At 47.6% G+C, this 23,901-nt stretch overlaps 1 protein-coding gene across 3 annotated transcripts in view; it reads left to right on the forward strand.

The window, feature by feature from the left end:
* The window catches only part of HRAS (HRas proto-oncogene, GTPase), a 39,703-nt gene that overhangs the window by 15,359 nt on the left and 443 nt on the right, over positions 1-23,901 (forward strand). For 2 of the 3 annotated variants that reach the window (XM_086895790.1, XM_023928872.2), the window contains exons 2-5: positions 13,890-14,043; positions 18,610-18,788; positions 20,991-21,150; positions 21,871-21,995. In XM_086895790.1, coding sequence (XP_086751916.1) covers positions 13,933-14,043; positions 18,610-18,788; positions 20,991-21,150; positions 21,871-21,990 — 570 coding nt within the window. In that variant the 5' untranslated portion in view covers positions 13,890-13,932 and the 3' untranslated portion in view covers positions 21,991-21,995. Of the gene's footprint in view, positions 1-5,084; positions 5,153-13,889; positions 14,044-18,609; positions 18,789-20,990; positions 21,151-21,870; positions 21,996-23,901 lie in introns of all 3 variants that reach the window. The other variant, XM_086895789.1, reaches the window with a different exon arrangement.

Below are 23,901 nucleotides of genomic sequence, written 5' to 3' on the forward strand. Positions count from 1 at the left end.
CAAGAGCCAGGAAGTTTGCATGATCTTATTAGACTGGATCATCTTTAACAGTGCCAGTTCAAATCACCTGTCCATTTCTTGCTTTTTCCAAACCACTGGGGAAAGAAATAAAGCCCTAGCAGCCTTGTGATATTTAGCATTACTCATACACTCTTGCAGTCTTGAACGGTCAGCAAAAGGCAAATTTTGTGGGTGTGGGTGAGTAGAATTGGAGAGGATCCTCAGATCATCCATAGCACCAGGCTCTCACTTCTTGAACAGTGCCTTCTTAGCTGTTAGTCTGTATTTATAGTAGCAGACCAAAAAAAGCCTGAAGGTGTGGAAAGGGATGATGCAGCCACCAGTATAAGCAAACTTAGGTCTTTTGGTGCACATCCCATCTCTATGTCCTCCCAGCCCTGCCTGGAGGTGCTTTTAGTGGTATTTGCTGTAGGCCAGGAGGTAGTTGTATGAGTTTTTAGGTGCCCTGAGGTCCAGTTTTTAACCCCCTTTCCAGAGATCATGGCTTAAGTTATAAGAGCTTCTGTTCTTGTGTCTTTGCTGGTGCTTGTGAGGGCAGGGATGACCAGTTGAATAAAAGGTCAGGATTCATTCACTGGGGGCTGATGGCAAAGGGTGATAGCATTAAATACTTCCAGCAGTCAGTGATTTGCAGGTGATGTAGGTCATGTAATAGATCTTCACACACACTGCATATAGAAAATAAAATAATTTAACTTGTAATAATAAAGTTATGATTATGTGCTAGGGAATTGAAGGCAGATGCTTGGATTTTTCCCAGTGGGCTGAAGGGAGGATCAGATTTTGGTTTATTTATTTATTTATTAATTATATGTTAAAGCAAAGCCAAAGAACTATGAGTCAGCTTGATCCTCTCTGCTGCAGTTCCTGTACCATGGTCCCCAGGCATTGTCTAACAGATGCCTGTACCCACACAAGGCTGGATGAACCCAAAGAATGCAGACTTATTTTTGTCACCCTGTTGCAGAAACTCCTTAAGGAGGCTCTGTGTATGCTTAGGAGCCAGTGGTATGGGAAATCCTCTTAGCAGAGTGTCCTGGGAAAACACTCAGCTGCTGATCCTAGGAGCAAGTTCTCTGTGCCAGCACCATATGCAATTCCTCATGGCAGCCAGATCTCTAGGGAGCAGGAAACAATTCTGCCACCTCTTTCCTTCTTCTCCTTTATGATGGCTGAGTTTTATAGTTGCTCTGCCGGCACTCTATGTGTCTCCCTGACTGAACAAAGGCATATTTGCGCTTTCAAAGGTAATGTCAGTCTGCCTTGATGCTGCTGTCTCAAGATGCAGAGTGCAGGGATAAGTGCTCCAAATGGGCTAAGGTTGAAAATTAAAATAGAGCAAGTGAGATCCTCAACCAGTGTTGATTGTCTTGGCTTTTGTGGCATCAATGCAAGGACTACTTTTTGCCCTTTCCTTAGGGTGAACCTTCAAGGTGAGTTTTCAGTTGTGGCACTTGGTTGTCTGGTTCTTACTCCTTGGCTTGGTCTGTCCTCTCCCTTCCTTTGGGAAGCTATAGAGACTTGTACTTTGTCCATACTACATGTAGATAATGGCTTAAGGCTGTCAGGAGAAGTCATCTTTGAAGTTCTGGGTTTGCCTTCTGTGGTTATTTTTTTCAGGTCAAATACAGAACTGTTTGCATGAGCCTTATAAAGTCCAAGAATAAATCCAATGAATGGTGCTGTGTTTCTAAATATCTCTGCAATGTGTACTTCCTCAGTGCTGCAAAGCTGTGCTTGAGCAGCAAGACCAGAAAATCTGAAGGCTGGGGGGGAGATGGCTGGACACCAGGAAAGAAGATGGGAAGCCATGTATATGCATATAAAAAGAAGTGATGTTTATAGTTTTGGCATCTCATTGCTGCAAGGTGTTAGGATAGTCAGTGGGTTTAGAAGATAAAGATTTGAGTGTTGTATGGACAGCAGGAACAACCAGAGCTAGACATATTTCAAAGAGAAGGCTGGTGCCAGAGGCCTCCTTTGCCTCCAGAGGCTTTTCAGATAATCTGGCAGGATGGTACCCTGCTCTGGGACCAAAGGGGGTTTCCACTGAAAAGAGTAGAAGAAAGTTTTGGGCAGTGGAGAATCCCCAACAACGTAATTGATGCCCAGCCATTGCTTACACTGCCCTAATGAAGTTACATCACAGTAATTACAATGCATTACAGTTCAAAGTTCAGAAGCCCATTTTTTATTTTCTTTGGGTTTTCTGGGTTTTTTTTTGTTTGTTTTAGTTTTGGTTTGTTTATTTTCAGATGTGCAGGAGCTTTTCCTGCTACTGCATGGGATTTGTCTGGGGTCTTTGCCATACAGAGGTTGATCTGTGATGGAGGTTGTGTTGTCATGCCTGACCAGAAGGATGCTTCAGCTTAGAAGGGCACCTGCAGAATCATGTTGCCCCATTTTACTTTTCCCAAGCTGTGACTCCTCCAGCTCATGTTGCATATGTTTTGGGCTGTACTTTGCATGGTCTCTTTCTGTGCTGTCAGGATAAATCAGTTGCTGAGGCCAAGGTGTTTTAAGTGTCAGCTGTGTCTGGCCACCTGTGCTTGCCAGGGGAGTACCAACTGCAAGCAGGTGTTGGTCTCTGGCTGACATCTCCTACTGAGGACATTCTTGATCTAAAGACTTAAAGGTTTTCTTCTTTCTATTTACAATTAGGGGATTGTGTCCAGACTCCCTTGCATCTCTTTGTCTATTTGCTTCATGGTATTTCTGACACTCTCCACAGGAAGATGTCATCCCTGAAGCTTCCTATCTGTACCCTTTCAATCAAGCAAATCTGGTTGATGTGACTGAAGTGAGCGTTTACCCACTGTTGTGCCTGGTGCAAGTGAGGACCAGAGCCCAGTGTTGCTCTTTCCTCCATCAACTGTTGATGTGTGTAGAGGAACACCTAAGTTGGGCAGGGTCTTTGGAGCTTTATGGCCATGTGCAGTGCCAAAGGCAGATCTGGATCTACCAGGGTTGTCCGAGGGACTGGAGTTGAGGGTTTCTACAAAGATGTAGGTACACCCTAACCTTTAGGCATTATCAGAGGGACTTGAACCACTCTTCTGCTCTCAGCGCATTGCTTATTTGTGAATCAGCTTGTTGGGTTCCAGTGTTGAGGAACCACATCTGACACAGGCTTGGTGTCTTGCATTTCTATGGTTTCTTTTCAGCCTTACTTGGCCTGCAGATGCTGGCTGTGAGCCCACCCAAACCCTGCTTGTCGTCATTGCTGTGGACTCCCAAGGAAGCTCTGGAAGGAAACTGCCCTGGCTTTTGCTGATTGTGCAGGTCATCCAGCAGATGCTGGAGGCTGTGATGGAGGTGATGGAGAAGGCTTTGTGCTCCTGTCCCCTGCACACTCAACCACAGCCACTGATGAGCACATGTTTCATGATGAAAACTCGAATGTGGGGGAACAGAAATTGCCAGCTTTACCATAAGTTTCCTGTGTGACCGTCAGGAAGTCACTGAATTGTTGTGCATTCTTCCTTGCAGGGTGGAGTTCCTTGTTCCTTGATCTGCTGTGCCAGTCATGTGTTTCTGAGGGGTGGGATATATGAATCTGTGTGAAGTCCACTCAGAACTGAAAGAACATGTCTCCTGTGTCCAGTTCTGTGATACTTGCAAGGCAGGATGAGTCCTTGGAGAGTGTCCCTTTGTTGCTCCAGAGCCAAAAGGAAAATGCCTTCCTTTTCAGTGTGGAGAGCTGAAATCCTCACATCTTCAGTCTTTTTTGTAGCAGGTCTGTGATGTGACAGTGATGCACTTAATTCACCTACAACAACATTGCTTGGATTTATTTTAAATCCAGACTTCTGCAGAGGGAGGGGATGTGAGCATCACATTAACAAGACTGATGTGGCTGAGATTTACTATGGGCAGCAAAGTGAGGTTTGGGTAATTCAGGACCCTAACTTTAGACAAAATTTTGCTGATCCAAACTTAAACCTCACACTGTAACCTTTGGACATTTGTCTGGTTGTGTGTGATGGTTTCCCAGCATTGCACACACAACGCATTGGTTGGTTCTGCATGGCTACAGACCTGGTTGTGATTAATTCATTCACCATGGCTGTTGAAGAGCTGGGTTTGGAGGTCTTCTGTGGACCTCTGCCAGCAATGCTCACTGTCCTCATCCCTCTAGGCTGCAGCTGGCTGGTGCTACAGCTGCCAGGTCCATAAATCAGCAGCAGGCTCGTGAATATCTGCTGCATAATGACTGATGCATATTCATGTCTGCTACAACATTGTGTCACCCTGCTAATAATGTATCTTGGGAGAAGGAGAACAGGGTCCCAGTAGCCCTGCCTCCTTGCTTCATTTTATCTCTTCTTTCTGCTGCCACCTTGTCTTTGTCTCCCTAAGATATCCCTTCTCTTGGTTTTTAATGTATTTTCCCCAGCTGCTTCTCCCAGATGTGCTAAAGCGAGCCCTGCAGGTTTGCTTTTTGCTGTGGCACCTCCTTCCCCTCCATCCCTGCTCTGCTAATAAATCAGGGTGTGTGCCTGCAAAGGCCCTGCAAGGACTAAATGAACATTATGTTTGAGCATGTAAATTAAAAGGATGACTAATAAAAATACACTGTGGAAGTATCTGGTCTTGGCTGTTCCTTTGAGCTCTGTTTTTGAATGAGCTTTTATTGGTGTCCCATTGGGAAAGGAAGAGCAAGAAGGAAACTCAGTTTTTGTCCCTCATATCAAAATGGACTGTCCCTCACCCACAACTCATGTGTGGACAAGATGCTGTTGCACCTGTGCTGCTTTACCCTCTGCCTTGAAAAACAAGGAGGAAGAAAAGTGCTGTACCACCTTTCCCTGAAATAAATAAAATTTTGTAAGATATGATTAGCAGCCTGTGAAAATACATATGTGAGAGATGATGGATGGGGGTTGACTCTGCTTTTCTTCTTTCAGTACAAGATCCAAAGGGCTGTCCAGGGAAGCTGGGGAAGCCAACTTGTGTACAAACCAAAATGTATCCTGAGATCTGCCTGAGTCCAACAGAACCAGGACTATCTCTCCCTGAAGGGAGGGATCCCTCTCATTCCTGCTCTGTATTCCTTCTTCCAGGGGGATTTGAACCATTCCCAGACGAGAGGACCCTATTTCTCTGTGGGAGCTCGTTAGCCTTCTAGAGGGTGAGTGCTGTGTGGGCAGGAGCAGACTGGGTGGGCTCCTGCTGTCCCAGGATACTCATTTGTCTGCTTTTATGCTGCTGGCCAACAGCTTCCACCTTTTATCACCCAAAGCCAATGCCACTGGCTGTCTGGAACTTTCTGCTGCAGGAGCTGTAGTCCAATAGGAATGTCCTGTGTGAACCATTCTGTTCCTGGGGACTAGAGTTCACCCATACTCTTATAAATCCTATTTTGCTCTAAAACCTGACCTTTAAAAATATCTCTTAACCATCAAATGCTAAAAAAACCAACAAAAATCAAAACAAACACCTAAAAGCATTATCAAAACAATTCTTGAAACTTCCCAGATGCAACTACCTTGTTTTTTTTATCCATGAATTTGCTGGTAAAATACATGTCTTAGGATTTAAAGCAAGGAGGAATTTGAACAACCGTACCTATTTCCATTACAAATCCTTCTCAGTGAAAAGGGCTCGTATGCATTTCCTGAAACCAGTTTCCTAATTTTTCTTTGTCAACAGTCATTTGGGAGGAATAAGGAAGGATAGGGAAGGAGAACAGAAAGCTTGTAGGGAGAATGTGTTTCATGACTCTGGCATCCTTTTTTTGCTGTGCATCAGTGGTGCTCAGGTTGGGATTGGCCCTTTTGTAGCCCACCTTACAGCAGTGACTTCCCCCTTTCTTGTAGATGGGCTTCAAGTGAGGAGAACAGCAGAGCCTGCCCCTCTGCTTCCAGCCCTACCTGCATCTCTGGGTTGCTTCTCTGTGGATCAGAGCATCTGCTTCTCTGCTGGCTGTCTGTGCCCATGACCCAATTGTGATCTCATCAGGATAATTGGAGAGCAGGGCCTCTCTTGCAGCACTCTGTGCTTTCCCACTTGATGTACCCTGCCTCCCCAATTGTTTCTGCCTTGGGAAGCTGGGCTGGGGATGAACTGCCAGCTCTGACAGCCCAACACAAAGACTCAGCAGGAGATCAACAGCTTTCCCATCCAGAACTTCTGCTGGGAGCTTTTTGTCTCAGGTGAAAACCCCAGATGGGAAATCACATTGCCTGAATTTAGTTCCCAGCTTTACCACCATTGATGGCTTTGGGCCAGTCCCTTGGCTTGTTTGCATCCCTTTGCCTGTCTCTGCAGTGAGTAGGATGGTGTTTCTGTTCATGCATGGCCACCGCCTCCATCTCTAGCACTAGGTGCTCCATCGCTTGCAGCTTAGTAGTGAGACCTGAATTTGTCCCTTCTTGTGCTGTTGCAGCAGAGCCAGATGGCTGCAACCTGCCCTAGCATGATGACAGGACCGCTGGGCACGGGAGAGGCTGGACCTTTCCCCGGCAGCTTGTTGGCAGCTGCTCCTTTCATCAGCAAGAGGACCAGGCAGAACATACCAGGTACCTTAGGAAACCAGCCTGGAGACAGCATCTCTTGTAATTCCACACCATTATTGGGCAGTGTTTTCCCCAAAGCCTGATATTCTCTAATAGCTGTAATTGCAGAGATCCACTTACACTGGTGCTACATACTCATCTGCTCCAAGTTTCTACTTCATTGCACCTTATATCTTGTGGGAAAATCAATACGATTTGGTACTGAGACTGGCAAGCCAAGAGAGTGTTCAGAGCCTGGGTTCATGGATGTGTACCATGTGTTTCAGCACTAAGCATTTACTGACATCTATAATGTGGGTCTTGTTTTAAAGTTTCCTGGGTACCTGTCCATCTTTTTATATACTCAAAATACATCAGACTGCCTTTCATGCATCCCATTAATGCTTATAGGTGGGATTTTAATGTAAAGCAGAGTTAAAAGTTGCCTCTTCTCTTGAGCTCTATTGTACAGAGTACCATTTGTTTTTCTGAAAAAGGGTGGGAGGCCTGAGAGAAGTCTCTTTTCCAGGGCGAGGTGGAGGGTTGCCAGCCCAGGCAGGGAAATGTCTGCCTCTGAACCACCTACTCAGCCCTGGGAGGCTGGAGAGGAGATGAAAGTGGAGGAGTCCTGGCAGTTTGCAGCCTTCTGCATCTTGACTGTGAGAGCTTTTCCTCCTTCACACTGCTTTCCCACACATGTTGGTATGTTCAACCCTAAGTCCTAAGTCCTGACTGCAAGATAGGAGTTCAGCTTTTATTTAAGTGTCTCACATTGTCCTGACCTGCACTATGGCCTCTTCATGCCTTTGTTATCCATCTTCACCAACTTTCAGACACAGCTCCAGTCTCCTCTTTCCTTATGCAGGTTCCTCTTGCTCATGTAGATCTCAAAGAGCGCTGAAGTGTTGGATCATAAATCACAAGTGTAATTTTAAAACTGTCTTCAGTTTTTTCACATCACCAGCCCTGCCAGATGCAGAGAACTGTTTCTTGGGTGCTATCACAAGTGCATGTGATTTTTTTTAAAATGGTCTTGTGTTTAGCAGTGGTGTGAGATACATAATTTGTTTGCCTGTTTCTTTCACTCTTTCTGTGGGCTGGCAGCAATTAACCCACAGAGCAGTGTGCTTTCCCTCTGTGGAAGGTAGCTTGGAAGATTGGTTCTTCTGCAGAGACTGTACTGGGATGAGTGACTTGGTATCAGGGAGACAAACAGAGTGGTGGTGGTGGTCGGAGGTGAAGGTCCCACTATGATTCTCAAGCATATCCCAGCACTTTCCAGAGTTTCCTGACTGTGTGCTGCTCCTCATGCCACATTCGTAATGCTGGAGACATGGGCATGAGCAGTCCTGACTTACAAGTTTCTGAAATAATGGGCATGCTCATATTTCTTTGGAAAATAGCAATTTTGCTGGCCTCTATTGGGTGTGGAGAGTGGGGGGCAATTCCTTCATCCAGAGGGAAGCTCATGGGTAGCTGGTTTGTTTTCTGGGTTTATTGTGTTACCGACTTATTTAGTAGTGTTACAGCTCACTTAGTTGTTTGCTATTTTGGGTAGTTATAGCTACCTGCCAATTGTTTTTCTTGGATTAAGCTGCCAATGAAGAACTTTATTAAGAATATTTATTTTTTTTAGAGGGAAAGCAAGACCAGTGTAGTCACACTCCTACTGCCAACAGCAGGTGATTGCAAAGCTTTGTATTTTACTTAAATATCTGACAGCTGAAGCAGGAACCAAGGAAGCAGTTTTGGAGAGAATAATACTGTCTTGTTTTCCTTTGTCCTTCCCTATTTTCCCAAGCCCTTTGTGGTTGGGTAGTCTCTGGCAGAGGGGTTGTGTTGCCAGAGGTGCTTTGGAAACTGTGAGGGCTGGGCCTGGTGCAGTGACCAGTCCATGCCTGTTCAAGACTCTGTACAAAGCTGAGGCTTGCACATTGCTGCTGGGACATGTTTATGGCTGCTGTGGAGAGGCAGTCCCTCTCTTCCAGACCTTCCTATCCCTCGGACCTGCTGCAGCTTTCTGCTGTTCTTCCTCAAAGGCTTCTCCTTGAATGCACATCTGTATTTTCAGCCTCCTACATTATGTCATTCCTTACCCCTTTTCTTCCTTTCCTCTGCAGCAATATTTTTGTGCTCAGTCCCTTGGGACAGGCTGCCTTTTCCTTCAGATCTTGAAGAGCTAGCAGAGGATGGAAGAAGCCATTCTGCTCCTTTTTGGCGTTTTTTCTTTTTTTCACCCTAATAGAAGACATTTATTATCTCCAAGTTATCTCCCCAAAGTAGGGCTAATATTTGCAACTTTTATTCTCACTTTGGCATCCCTCTCTCTGTTTTCGTCTGTGAGGTTTGCAGGTATACAGCCAGCAAGCCAACAACAGGCACAATTCGTTAGATTTGTAGCTCACTTGTTGCCTTAAAAAGCAAAAAGTAAATTAAAATGAAGCATTGGATAGGATTCATAACAGAGCATCAGCTGTCCCACCTCAGTTCCCTAATCTCTTTGAGAACATCAGAATTTTGGTCCTTGAGTGAAAACAAAAGGTGGCATTTCACACTGCTGGAGAGGCTCCTTCAGTCCCTCCACAGGCTGTGCTTTGTGATGTTGCTGACAGTCTGGTGCGTGAGAAAATGGAGGTGACCAGACAGTCACTGGGGCAAGCCAACAAAGGTTTGCTTTATCAGTGCTCAAAAATCACTGAGTAGGATTCCTGATGTGTGGGTGTGGATGACTGCTGGTAGAAGACTGGGATAAGTGTAGTTCTCCTAGAGGACTACAGACCATTTCAGTGTGCAGGGCATCTCTGTTGAAGGGAAATAAAATCAAACACAGTAGCATTTGTGGTCATATGGCTTCAGGTCACAGGGCTTTGGAGGAAAGGATGCCTGGTCTGAGATGAGCCCAAAGATACTTGCAGAGTTTGAACTGACTTCTGATGCCTTTAAATGCAGAAAATCCCAGTGGGCAGGTGCAGTGATGGTGAATGCTCAGTAATGAGCAGCTGTAAAACTTCTGGCATGGCTGGCCTTACTACAGCAGTGTTGTGCAAAAATCTGTCTCTTGACTTGTTTAGTTGGCTTGGTGTCTGTCCTGGGAGAGAAACAAAGTGATGGGAGGAAACAGGGGACACAGACAAAGCTCCTTGTTGTTCTGTTGGAAGGGTGTCAGAGGCTCCCTTGTGGTGAATGTGTTGGAAACCCACCATGTATCCCTTCTGCTTGATGCCTGAGCTCTTGTTGAAACTGAAGTGCTGACATGGGATGTACTGATGGGACCAAGCCCCTTGAGTTCCTCTGCTGAGTGAGTTTCTGGAGGCTTCACAGTCAGGTCTCCCAAACTATTTCTCTAGGCTAGAGAATAGGGACTGTGAAGAAGATCGGGTTGTTTGTTGTAGCTGGATCTCTGGGTAACACCTGTAGCCTTGATGCTCAGACCTACTTTAGGTCCTAGCCCCATGACAGCTTCTGCCAAGCATCTTGGTCCTTGTTTCTGCAGGCAGGGCCTCCATGCTGCCACCCAGCATGTGCAGGCAGGGGAGGTGGTGTGCCCTCTACCCTCACCCACGCCTCCACCCCCTCTCTGCGAGACAAAGGTAGGATGTTGGTCTCCATCGGGGCTGGGTGCTTGCTCTCCCTGCTTCCTGCACAAGGCTGGCAGATGGCTCCTGTTTGCTGGAGCTGTGTAGCTCTGGCTACTGGGCTGGGAGCAGCTGCTGCTGCCAGGCGGAAGCACTCGGTGAGGCTTTCCTAGACAGCTTTGAACGGGAGCCAGGAGCCCTCTCGCTACAGGAGAAAATCCACGAGGTCAGGAAATGCAGCAGCAGCTCCGGCTCCACGCTGGGGCTGTTGGCTTGGCACGCGGATCTCAGCCCTCCTCTTTCCAGACGGTGCTCCTGGAACTGCTCTCCTCCTTGCTGTCTCTCTCAACTGTTGCTTGACAGCCCTGTGTGTGGCTTTTGGAGGGTGTAGTAGTAGAGTGCTGCAGAGGTGGTAAATTTGGATAGAGAAACACTAGATGGTGACCTGGATCAGACTTTCAGATCTCAAAGAGCTTGAAGAAGATGGAAGAAGCATTGCTCCTGCTCTGTGTGGGACTGGGAGGCTGTGCTTTTGTGTTTCCCTCTGTTATTTTGTGGTCAGCTGTGTGTGGGTTCCATGTTGGCTGCTGAGCAATAGAAACTGGAAATCCTCGCATCAGGAGAAGCTTTCACAACCACCAACAGGCTGTAAAACTCCATCCGGTGTGTCACCAGCATGAAAACTGGGGTGTTTGTTACCATCTCTCTGATGAGAGCCCCACTCTTTCTTCCCTGTGTCTATTTTATAGAAAGCCAGAAACACTGCTTTTGGGATGGTTGTTCCTTGAACCAGCCCCTATGGTGGTGGTGATGTTCCTGTGGCGCTGAGGAACAGCCACCCCTGTGTTGAAACTACACAGGGCAGCCTTGCTCTTCCCATGCTCAGGAGCAAAAAGTGTGATGGGGGAATTACGAGATGGTGTTGGTAAGCCTAAGGACAGGACCAGTTGCACAACTCTGTGGCAAAGTTTGGCCATATGGGAATCTCTGCTTCCCCTGCAGCCTTTGGCCAGGCTGCTTCTTCTGTGGGACATGCCCATGCTTTGGTGTGCAGCTGGGTCTGCATGCTACCCGTGTGAGGAGCTTGGACTGGGGAAAGGAAACAAGCTCCCCTGAGCATTGATTTTAGCCCACATTGATTCAGGTAGCTCTCATGCTCAGAGCTGCCCATCATTCCCCACGCTCTTGCTCTGCATTAGGACATTTTGCAGCAATGGTATGGAGCGGGTAGGTTGGACCTGCCCTCCTTTGCAAGCTGCACAATCTGTCCTGCCACTGCAGGGGTGAGGATGGCAGAGTAGTGGAGAGTTAGGTGACGTGACAGCACCTTGGAAGGATGGTGTCAGTGAATAAATACCAACATTTCAGAGGTCTTGTATGTAAATTGTCCATGTGTGGGCCACAAGCAGGGAGTAGCAATAGCTCCTTTGCCCTCCTCATTTTCCCTGCCTCTCGGGTGTGTGAGGGGCAAGAAGATGTGGATTTGTGTTTCTGTGGAGGACCCAGATCTTAGAACTCTGTGCTAAGGTGGTGATAGGCAGGGCTTGCTGTTGTGTGGCTGCCCCTCTGCTGTGCAATGGAACTCAGCTGGGGTCTGGAGCAGGAAGACATTTAAGCTGATGTGGGTGACCACCTTGTCCCCTACCTCCTGCTGCAGTGTGTACCATAAAGCTGCTATGGCTGTGTGGGCTGGGGGGGTCTTCCAAAGGAGTAGGCAGTGCTTTCCACTGGGTGGTCTTGAGGGAGAACCCTCTCCTAGAGAACTTATGTCTTCTTCTCCCTGTATTTAGTCAAAGCTGTCATTGCCTTAGCAAGTCCTACAGGCCTGGGCAGTTGTGCTGTTTTCCTTGAGCATCTTTGTGGCAATTGCTTCATCATCAGTGTCAGATGCAGAGCAAAGTCCTTGTGTTTTGCTGGGGATTGCAGATCTCCCTGCTCTGTAATAAAAGGCGGGAGCTGGTCACAGCTCTTCTTCAGACCCCCCAGGACCCCTCTGTGTTCAGCTGTGAAGCTGTTTGCTGAAGGAGCGATCCCCCCCAGACAGCTGTGCTGGTGGAGATGGTCAGTCAACATTTGCTCCTCAGTCCCCTTTTCATTGTGTCTCTTCCCAGAGAAATCAGAAGCCTGGGGTGAGGATCTCTCTTGTCCCTGAGAAGTAGTGCATGTGAGAACATCATAGACGTGAGGGCATGCAGAGTAACGTGTGTGCAGAGTCAATTAGTGAGATCACTTGGATTCTCTCCTGAAGCCTTGCTTTCAATCTGCAGCTCCTTCCTGGCTGCCAGAACAGAGGCACATTGGACTTTGAGGGGAAGCAGTGTCACTTTCAAGTAGGCACCTAGGGTATGGCATTATTTGCACCTACTATACCCCTGCCATTGACCACTTTTCCATTGTGTTTAACTGCTTCTCCAGCATAGCAAACCAGAGGTCCTGCTTGGCATCATATTTATTACCTGGTTGCTCTTTTGCTCCTTTTCCCTTCTTTAGGATTCTGGATGCTGAGAAGGGCGTGAGCTTTGCTTGCCTTTCTGCTATCAGATAGCAGCTCAGGAAAGGGCTTCGGCAAGAGGTGGTTGTCTGATTGCTCCCTCCTCGAGATGGAGATGGAACTGTCCGGGGGGTTTAGGGTTAGTCAGGTGGGGATTGAAGGCAGAAAGTTCTGGCCTCCTTGCCATTAGATCTTTGCTATATTAGCAAATGCATCAGCTGTGGTCTGGGTCTAGAGCAGCTTTTGCTGGCACAGTTTGTAGCAACTTCCAGAGTTCAGGAGCAGGGCTGGCAAGCCTGGGGAGGAGGAGGGTGGAGTGATTTAACTGTCTGGGGTGGGAGGGTGGAGGAGGGGGTTTTAATCCCTGTGAACACTGAAGTGTTTCTGACAAGGGGAACTGTGAGTTTGTCTTCCTGCTACCTGCTGCATTTTGGGTGGCTTCCCCAGAGCTTGCAGATGGTGGCTGAGAACGAGTATCTGACCCTGGAGTGACTTTCAGTGGGCAGGGCTTGCAGTCCGATGAGGGTGGATTTCTATTTAAACCTTTGGGGTTTTGTAGTCTTCCTGAGTTAGTTCCTCTTTCTCAGCAGACTTGGAGCAGAAATTTAAGGGAGGAGCTGGGGAGACGTGAATCTTCTGCTGCTGAAGGGCCATGGGAGGTACTGCAGAAGTGTGGTTTGCTCATCCTGACCCTAATCATCGTTGTCAGTCAGCACCTTTTGTGACAGCATCTCTTTTTCCCTGTTGGGTGTGCCAAATTCGGCTCAGGGAGCAGGGATGCCCCTTCTTCAGTTCTTATGATAGCACCACCATTAGTTGGAGGACAGGCAGAGGGTGGGGATGTGCCACTGTTTCAACTCTGCTGTGTGGTTTGAGGTTTAATGCAGCTTTGAGGGTGAAGACATGGAGCATATTTGGGCAGGGCTGGACCTTTTTCCCTACTCTTATGGGAATTGACATTCCAACCTTGTTGTCCAAGGGTTTCAAATTTATCTAAAGATTTCAGATCGTCAGCTTGAGATAAGGTAAATCAGGGACAGTGCTGAGCACTTCTGCAAAACCAGACTTCTTAAACTGGTTACTTTAGGGGTTGATGTACACAGCCTGTACCTCTTGTTTGCTCATCAGTAATGCTCTCCTACTTCCTGAAGTTTGCTTAAGTAACCTGTGAAGTTTGCATCCAGTCAGGCCGAAGGATTGCAACAGACCACAGGATAAGCAGATCTTTTGTATTTGGTTTGATGGATTATTTTTCCCATTTTAAAGTAACCTCTCTTAGCATAGTGTCCATGTTTGTCCTTGCAGGTGGTGGTGCTCCTGGAAGTCCTGAGCTGGGGTCAGCTGGAAGATGACTGAGTACAAGCTGGTGGTGGTGGGAGCAGGTGGTGTTGGGAAGAGTGCTTTGACGATACAGCTCATTCAGAACCATTTTGTTGATGAGTATGACCCCACAATAGAGGTAAGTGGCTCTGGGCATGGGGTCAGTCTGTCTGCACATTTTTGTCTTCCTTTTCTCCACCTCAGCTCCAACCCAGAGCATGCTCAGTTTGGTCTCAAGTCTGAACTTGAGCAGGGATGTTCCTCTGCTTTGCAGAGCTATTCTGAGTCACTGTGTGTGTGTTCAGAGGTCGCAGTGACCGACTTAACATCTCCTGCAGAAGGATAGTGGTGTCTGCTGAAGAGAGGTGACATGGGAGGCAACAGAGACTGGCAGAGCAGGGCAGGGGCTGAGAGGCAGTACAAAAGTCTTCCTTTCTGATGAGATGACAAAATAGGGAGGGATTAAAGGTTTAGAATTGAAGAGCCATTTTGTGCCTGTGCTTCCATTTCTTCTCCCGTGAAATCAGAGTAAATGTATTGACTTTTTCTGCAGGATGTTTTGAGCTTTACTGATGAAATGGGTTTTATCAGAGCTTGGTTGTATTATGTATGTCTTGCAGTTTGAGCGAGACGTGCTGAGCAGTTGAACTACTGTGGCTCCCAGAGTGCTGCCTCTGCTTCTTCACGAGTTAAAAGTGTGATGTGTGTGTCTCAGTCGGTGTGGATGGCAGCACTGACCTGTCTAGCTCAGCACCCTGCCTGAAGAAGCAGGCAGGGACCCTGTGGTTCTCACAGGCTGTGTGGGGGCAGATTGGGATCCAGTCTTCAATATCTGTTGTGCTATTATTATTTTCTTTAATTTTTCAAAAATATATTCCATTCTCTGTCTGCTTTCACCATAATTAGCCACATGCTAATTAGCCTCTGCATGACTGACACCTTTGTTGAGTGAGATGTAGGCAGGAGCCACTGCTCTGCACAAGGAGTAAAGTCCACCCTAAGAAGGCAAATTGCAGCTCTGTAATGCCTCTTGGACAATAACCTCCCTGTCTGCAGTCCTAAAGGATTCTTTACCAGATGCGTATAAATGCAGCTGTGGTTGCTGCAGTTATTATTATCATAATGGCTAAAGGCCCCAGCTGGGATGAGAAATCTATTCTGGTAGGTGTTGTCTTTGTAGTCCCCACCCTGAGGAGCTTACAACTTACATAAACAAGCAAGACAAGGCTTGGTAGAAAGGCAGAAATAGTCTTACAATCCTTCAGATGGGAAGGAGAGAGAGCACTTAAAAAGCACGTGCTATTACATCATTTGGCCAAGGTCACCTAGAAAGTCCATGGCAGAGACTGGAATTTAATTCAGGGCTCCTGAGTCTCCTTGCTTATGGATGCAATTGCCTTTGTCCCCAGCTCCTCTCCCCTTATGTGGCTGTCCTCAGTATTATTGTATACTTTTTGCAGAAACCCATTCAGGGTTGATTTTGGCAAAAGATCCTCTCATGGAGAGTAACCTCCCTGGGGAGACATCTGCATAGTCTCTCTTGGACCTTAGGTGGGCAGATGCAGCTCTTATCCAGTGATGTGTTGGGTTTTGGCATCCTGTGTTTTTTATCTCCAGATGCCTGCTCCCTGTACGTACCCTGCAGGGAATTTTCTCCATGTAAACAGGCAGCAGGGAATGTAAACCTTGCATGGCATTTCCCAGCACACCCTCCTCACCCTACCCACTTCTGCACTGCTCTGGGAGACGCTTGCTCTCTCCTCCACTGTTCACTCCAGCCCCATTCTGTTCTTCTCCTCTTCCAAAAGCTGCCACAAGCTGCTCTTCAGCCCTCTCACCGTTGGTACTTTTCCACCTGCAGGTACCACCAGCCCTGATGCCTTTGCAGTTCCCTTGGTTGTACCCTGCTTCTCCTGGTCCCCTGGCCAACTACTGATTCATTTCAGGGTGATTCCTTTTAATTATGCTTCGTTTTATGGGGATTTAAGAGACAGAGAGCTACCTGCTAGCCATCCAAATGTGACCAACAAACCACCTTCCTGTGACTAAGCTGCTTTGGATTGTGCCCAGGAGCTGACTATGACTGTTCAGCCAGCTAACAAGCAGCACAACAATGCTGAAATGAGCAGGATAAAAGTGGGGGAAAAAGAGGATACGTGCATGGAGCAAAGGCATTGCCCATCACCCACATGGATTGAGCACAGACAAAGGGGGGTGCAAGCAGATTGGGGTGCACTGAGAAGATGCTCCCAGAGCAGGAGGTTTGGAGGTTTGTCCCCTGTCTGGAGCAGAGACCCAGACTGGGTGTCACCCTGACACCCTGTACCCTCCTGATTCACGTGTGCAAATGTTTGGCTGTGTAACTCAACACTGTCCACCCCACTACAGCACACCCTCACAGGCCAGCTCTTGCGCTGCCAAGGATCTTAGGACTTTTTTTTTGGGAACAGGAGGGCCAAGGCAGCAAGGAAAGGCATGCCACTGGCATTGTCCCATGGTGAATAAGCAGGGATGGAATAAAGAGTTTCACTGTGTTGAGAAATTCTTTGGTTCATCTTCCAGTTCTTAGCAGCTAGCTACTAATGGCTTCCCAAACCTCTGGTCATATTCTGACTAGTGCTTAGCAAATGGGCCTCTTGGCCTGGTCCCCCAGCACAGCTGGGATGCTCCCAACATCTGCCTGGGATCTTGAGTCTGAACCCCAAACATGTTTCTGCTGCCTGGCACTTCGCAGCTGGGTCTGGCTGCATTCCCCTCTGCTCATGGTGGGGTGGGACATGCAGGACTGCAGAGGAGCGCTGAGGCTGCAGGCTGCTGCTGTGGGCTGGTGGCAGCTAGCCCTGCAGTGGCAGCCATGTCACCTGGGTATGTGGCAGGGACAGCTGAGCTGACATCCTGAGCTTCCTGGGGAGCGGGAGGTCAAATGAAGCTGTACACAAAGTGTTGATGGGGAGAGCTTGTCCCATTCCTTTGCAAAGCATCCTCTGCAAGATTGTTTGACGTCTCTGCCTTGTGAGCCAGCTGGCCGGCCTTACGGGTAGCCTGTTGATGCCCTGAGCCGAAGTGTGGGATCTCTTCTCTGTCAGCATGCTGGGTGCTGGTGAAACATCCTGGAACTGTGGAGTTGGCAATTAATTGTGAACATGTGTGCTGAGAGGCTGGTCCTCTGTCCCAAGCCAAGGTGCAGAGGTGGGAGGATGCTTTGTGGGGCAGAGGAGGCACTCGAGTCCCCTTGCACAAAGGAGGTTCCAGATACATTATTGATTAGAAATGGGAGCACATTCCTGCAGGGCAGCCTGCCAGTTGCCTTCAGAGCAGTTGGCTGGAAGCCAGCCTTTCACTCCATGCTTATTCTCGATGGGTCAGCAGTCCACTTTTTGGGAAGGCACAGCTGAGAAGGTCGTGGCAGAGCAGATTTTATCTCTGATTTCACACTCCTCTCTGCAAGGTGAGGAAAGACTTTAATTAGCCCCAGCAAATGATGTTGTTGTAATGAACCAAAGGATAGAGGCCGTGTTGGCCCCATTCCCTTTCTGTGCTGCTGCCAGTCCTGTTGGTGACCTTTGCTGTGTCGGCTGTTTGTCTGCAGACCTGCAAAGCTCATCTGATAACATTGTTGTGGTCGTTGGAAGAGCAGCCGACATTTGAATAAATGTTAAACTGCAGCTGTAGCCTCTGTGAGTGGCTGCAAAGCACTGTGTGGTTGTACTGCTGACTTGTATCTTTTCCATACGTTTCATTTCGTCTTCCTTCTCTTGCTGAGAGTTGAGGATGCTGCATTGTCCACAGGAGATGGGTGTTGGAGAGGGATGAGGGATGTCCTCTGTGCAGGGCTGCCCCAAAGCATCTCTGCTGATGAGACTGAGCACAGGGAGAAGCATAGTGGGGAGGGGCAGTGCTTTGAGGAGCCTGCTGTGAAAATGAAACCTTTTGAGGGATGCTCTGGGTGGTTTCCAGACCTTCTCACATCTATGATAAGTTGTGATTGCCTTTGCTGCAGGGAAAACCCCCAACTTCAAAGGACCTGCCTGGATAGTTCTTACCTCTCCTGTAGCCCTCTGGGCACAGACTGCTTGTGGGAAACACCCTGTTCACAGTGTGATTTGATTTTTTCTTTTCCCTCATGTTTAAAGAAGAGGTTTACCATCAAACCCAGTCTGAAACCTTACTGATGGCAACATTGCCTCTGGTGCCTGATTTGAGATGCATTGGAGGCACTGGATTTCCAGGTCATCTTAAGCGCCTTCCAGCCCCGCAGATCACAGATAGTGACTGGAAGCCCTGGCTGGTCAGAGCTCCTGAGTGTCCTTACTCTTCCAGCAGAAGGAATTAGAGCTGAGACTAAACAACGCTTAGGAAATACTTGTTCAAGACTATGCAACGTGGTAGAGATGAAGCTGCACCTGGTCTGCCAGAGGCAGGGCTGGAAATGGAGAGGGCAAGCTGGGAGCTGTCTTCTCTGTGGTTCTGACAGACAAGGAGAAACCTGCTTAGCTGCTCCCTTTTTCCTTTGTTTTTTTTTTTATTATTTTTCCTTTCCCTCCCATGTTTGAAACAGATTGAGTCGTCTCTTTAATGGAAGCTGAACACATGCAGAGCATGACCTGGCATCTTCCCAGGGATGCACTCGCTGCATCCTTTTGTTTAGCCAGATCCAAGCCCTCCCTAAATGCATCCTCCTTCCTTTCCCTCTCCTGTCCTGCAGGATTCCTACAGAAAGCAAGTAGTCATCGATGGAGAGACCTGTTTGTTAGACATCTTGGACACTGCAGGGCAGGAGGAGTACAGTGCCATGAGAGACCAGTACATGAGAACGGGGGAAGGATTCCTGTGTGTCTTTGCCATCAACAACACCAAGTCCTTTGAAGATATTCACCAGTACAGGTCAGTATCCTGGGAAGGGCCCTTTCCTCTTGCCCTGTGCAGAGAGGCCTTGCTGCTGCACTCTCCTACCCACCCTTTTAGATCAGGCCCCATGCTGGAAGCACAGACTGCCAGCAAAGACAATTAGCTCAAGTGGCCATTCCCCAGGGAAAAGACAGAGCAGACGGCTAATGTCAGTGACTCCAATAAAACCCTTCCGAAGGGATTGCTTGTGGCCTTTGGGGACCTGGTAATGTAATGTTTAAGTGTTTATGGTGACTAAAGAGAGAGCTGATCCTGTATGACCCCCCTCCCTTCCCTCCCTAATTAGTGGAATTGCTTTGTTAGCGCAATCGATCTCAGTGACTTCTGCTGGCCCTAGAGCTGGGAGAGGAGGCTGGGAAGGACAGGGAAAGCTGCTTGCCCTGGTGTCCACTGTCATGACCAGGCTGTGGTCTGCCAGCTGCACACACGTGTGGAGAGACAGTCTTGCCCCACTGGAGCTTGGTTTCAACCAGGGCAAAGATGGAGCAGAATGGGAGTCAGGGCTCCAATGAGGTGTTTTGCCCAAGAAGATGTCTGGGGAAGTGGTGACAAAGCAGGGACCCTGCCCCAGTACCCATCCCAATTCTCCTCTCTGTTGATGTCACCCCTGAAGAGCTGAAGAGTCAAGAGGATGATGTAAATACAGCAGGAATCTTCCTTGTTTACCCTGGTGCTACCTTAGGGAGGGATCGTTCTGCTTGTGCTTTTTCCTATGGCTTGGCTGCGATGGGAAGTACTTGCAGAGGATGCAGGAAACGGCTCTGCCTGTCCCTGCTCTGTCCCACAAGGGACTATGTATCCCAGTCCCTCATCATAAACCAGAGCCCCAGTAATCCTGTTGTTCTGAGGACAGGCACATCCCTTCCTTGCTCTACCATCAGAGGTGCTGCTTGGAGCTGCTGAGATGTTTTAGTTTCATCCAAAAGGCTGCTCAGTGTAACAGCTGCACAGGTGCACTAATTTGGCTTCTTTTAGCTGAACCAAAGGACGGGATTTTCCTAAAGCACCTGAGGGATTGAGCAGTGTTCATCCTTGTGCTGGGGCTGGTGCCTGTGCATTGCTGGTAGGATGGCTCGATTTCAAGCCATCATGATGTAAATCACTGGCTTTCATCTCCTTTAGCCTGTGCTCTTTGTGTTTGCACTTTTAAAAGAATATTCCCCAGAGAAATGCTGGCTCTCCCTGGTTAGTAACCATTTGGAGGTATCTCTTTTCAGCTAAGTGTAGCCTATGCACTAAATTTAGTACTTGCATTTGCTGGTCAGGATGTTACACAGAACATTTAAATGGCTTTATGGCATATCATGCATATAGTCAGACTTCATTTCTATGTTCTACTACATTAGAAAAAGATGATTGATTCTTTTGTATGATAAATGTCCAGCTGCCTTTGGATGGAGATTTGCATTCAATTAAAATGCAGAAATTGGCATTTGAAATCTCATTTGTTAAATTAAAATCATGTTAAATGTTCTGGACTTACGAGCAAAAAAAAAGTTGTTTTGCAAATGATTTATTAAGCAAAGGAAGTTATTATCTATCAGAAGGGAATTGAATGAATTGTTTGTGGTCATAATGGCCTTCAAGATTTTTAGAAGTGGTAGATCTCATCCTCGCCCACCTAGTTTTAGATCCAATGTTGGAATGAAGAAGTGAGCATTACAGCTTTTTTAGTTCCCAGTTGGTTTCTCAACTTTGAGTGACCTGAACTAAACTGAAAGGGAGCAAATACTGCCTGTGCATCTGCAGAAAAGGCTACCGCTGCCAAAAGCTGCTTTATCAGCTCAGCAAATTCTGGTTGCAGGTGATTTTTTATTCTTTTCTCCTCACTTGGTGCAATTACTTAATCTAAAATGTTGGAAATAGCACAGGTAACTGCTTGAGAATTCATCTTTATTTAACTTAAACTATCTTAAGCTCATGTCTTAATACAGATTGTCATAATTCAAGTTGTTTTGTAAATAGCTGCATTGAAAGCAGAAGTATGTTTAGTTTTCATTTCCAGAAGTTCCCTGTTTTGCTGTTTACTCACTTGTGTGCCATAGTCATTTACATTTTTCTGAAAGCTCAACACAAGGCACTCAACAGGAGCGATGGGTAGTTGTTAAATCTCAACAAAGAAACCAGTGGGGAGTGTTCCAGAGCTGCCTCTTCACTTCTTCACACCTCCTCTTGCAGGGAGCAGATCAAGAGGGTGAAAGACTCAGATGATGTTCCCATGGTGCTGGTGGGGAATAAATGTGACCTCCCTGCACGGACAGTGGAGACCCGGCAAGCACAGGACCTGGCCCGGAGTTACGGGATCCCCTACATAGAAACGTCTGCCAAAACCAGACAGGTAGGAGGAGACTTTTAAACAAAATGCTTTTTCTTTTCTTTCCTCCATTGCTGCCCTGGAGGGGCAGGAACGGGCAGGCACCGCCTTGCAGACAGATTGGTGTTAGGGATGGGCTTAGTTGCTTCCTCAGGGCTAAATGCTCTCTCAGGATGTTCCCTTCCCAGTCCAGGCTTGAGCCTCCCATCACGAGAAGTGCATCATCATGCTGTGGCAGCAGTGAAGACAAGATGCCTTCTCAGGGCATTCTCCAAGGCTCTGGAATAACCTCCATAGTCGCTGCAGGTCAGCTAAGCTCAGGTCACTAGGCTAACCTCATCCATGGTCTATTTGGGCAGACCTACAGGCAGAATATACCACTGCTGATGAAAGGACCATGTCAAGCTTCCAGAGCACAGAGGTGGAAATGGAACTGATACCTTCAGTGGTCTAGTGGTGGCTTTTCTCTTGGGTGGTAGACCTCATTCAGACTGCTGAGAGCTGCTGAATCTCAGAGACTTCAGAGCTTCTTTATCCTCATGTTTGCTCATTCAATCTTGCTCTCCGTTTGACAGCCACACTCAGGTCCTTGTTAGTCCTCCCAGCTTGGTTCTGTACCTTTAACTCTGCAATCGACACTGCTGGACAGTGCTAGGGACACCTTGCTGGGGAGCAGAGCCCTCTCCTCTCTCCACTGTCCCTTGTCAGAGTGGGCAACTGCTTCAAGCCGTGCTTTCTCCCCAGGGCGTTGAGGATGCCTTCTACACCTTGGTGCGGGAGATCCGGCAGCATAAGCTGCGCAAGCTGAATCCCCCAGATGAGAGCGGCCCTGGCTGCATGAACTGTAAATGTGTGGTATCGTGACTATGGTAAGTGGTGGAAGCAGGACCTGGGGTGCAGTGGGGGAGCATTGGAAGCAGGGCAGGAGGTGACTGCAGATGCACTAGCCTGGAAACAAATGCAGCAGGATCAATTTCAGCAGCAGGTATTTTTTAATGAAACACCTTTCAGACTGAAATAGCATTTTTCTGTCAAAACATAGGTAAGCCAAAATTCCCACTTTCCTGAGGAAGTGTGTGGCAGGAAAGTTTATTTTTCCCCCTCATTTTGTGCAACAAAATTCTATGCAATTGAATTTTTTTAAAAAGCAAGTTTTGTCGTGCCTTCCCCAGGAAAGCTTCTTCCCATGCTGCTGCTTTGAAAGAGGAATTAAGCTGGTGTTGAAGGTGTACAGATCACTGCATGCTCACCAGACTGGCTCTAGAAGGGTTCAGATGAAGAGCTGGCTGGGTGCATTGCCTTGTAATGCACTTATATAAATTGCCTCATCCTAAAGCTTTAGAGTAAACCTGTCTTGCTGTGAAAAGTCCTGTGTTCCTCAGAAGAGTTTTCCCCATTAGATAAATCCCCTGGGATATTTGGAACTGATGCAGTGTTGAGAATTAGCCATAAGGGGGCTGTTTGCTTTTATAAATTGTGCGTGCTGGAGCCAGAAACAGTGTTTTTCAGATTATTTATGTTCACTTGACTGTTTTTCTTCTTTTCTTTCCTCAATTTTTTTTTTAATTATGAGTTTATTTAAAACACTGCTGGATAGGAATCAGGGAGAGTTCCTATTATTGTCCCTGCATGTGCTGGCTGGCATTAAGTGAATGGCCTGGGAATATCTGTGTAACCAACTCCTTCCATGGCAGAAATTTAGAGAGGGGTAACTGGGAATGAGTCCACCAAGGAGATCTGTATCTAAGGACATCTGGGATTGGGACAAAAGCATGCATGAACATTGCCTTTAATGTGTTTTGGGGAGTCTCCCAAGCACCTGGACTAGTCCTTCACCCCTTTAAATAACTGCTGGAGTCCTAAAGAGAAGTGCACTGTATCAAGAGATGGTGTTAAGAGGGTCTTGTGAAGGTGGAGATGGACAGCAGGTTTTCTCTGATGCCTTTTGAGCTAGAGGCCATGAGCACAACAGAGCTCTTCCTCCTGCCCCCCACTCCCAAGAAAAAAACCCAACAAAACAGTGCTGGCAACATTTGCTTCCTATGAGCAAACACCCACCCCAGAACCCCACCCCTCCGCTCCTAGCTAAGGCGTGTGAGGTCGGCTGGGGGCCGAGCTGAATGCTGTGCCCAGCACACTTATCACTGCTAAGGGAGATTTTCCAGATGTTTGTGTCCTCCAGATGTTCAGGAGCATTTCCTCCGGATGGGGATATGAGCTAAAGGCTTGTTTCCTGCTCTGGCTCACAGCTGACGGCATGGGCTTGGCATGCACTGCTGCTCCCTTACATCAACTGCCAGGAGCCCAATCCTTGTCACAGTCCAGGGGCAGCACCAGCTTGGGCAAGAAGGGCTGGGAAAGGGTCACTTGGAAACATTCCTCTCTGTTAAGAGAACATGCCCTGTGAGTTGCCTATGTCTTTCTCTGCTCAGGCAGAAACTGGAAGCCAGACATCCCAGCTTAATCTAGCTGCAATGCAAGAGCAGAGAGGGAGGAACATCAAAGCAAAAAAGGAGAAGTGAGGCAAAGACATGCTAGGATTTGGGGAGAAGAAGGGTGGGTGTGTGGCCAACAAAATTTGGCTGCATTTGCCTTGGACTCATTTTATAATTTCCATCATCCCTGGAGGAAGTGGAAAGATCTTGCCAAACAGTGCCCCTTCCCACAAGGAGGTTCAGAAATAGGCAGAAGGTCTGGTGAAGTGTCCAAAGCTCCCCCATCACTCCAATGACTCGAAGACTTGTTCCTTTCAGCAGATGTGCAGATGCTTTGCTG

The sequence above is a fragment of the Cyanistes caeruleus genome, chromosome 6 (genome assembly GCF_971803275.1).
Source record: "Cyanistes caeruleus chromosome 6, bCyaCae1.hap1.1, whole genome shotgun sequence".
Taxonomy (NCBI): Eukaryota; Metazoa; Chordata; class Aves; order Passeriformes; family Paridae; genus Cyanistes; species Cyanistes caeruleus.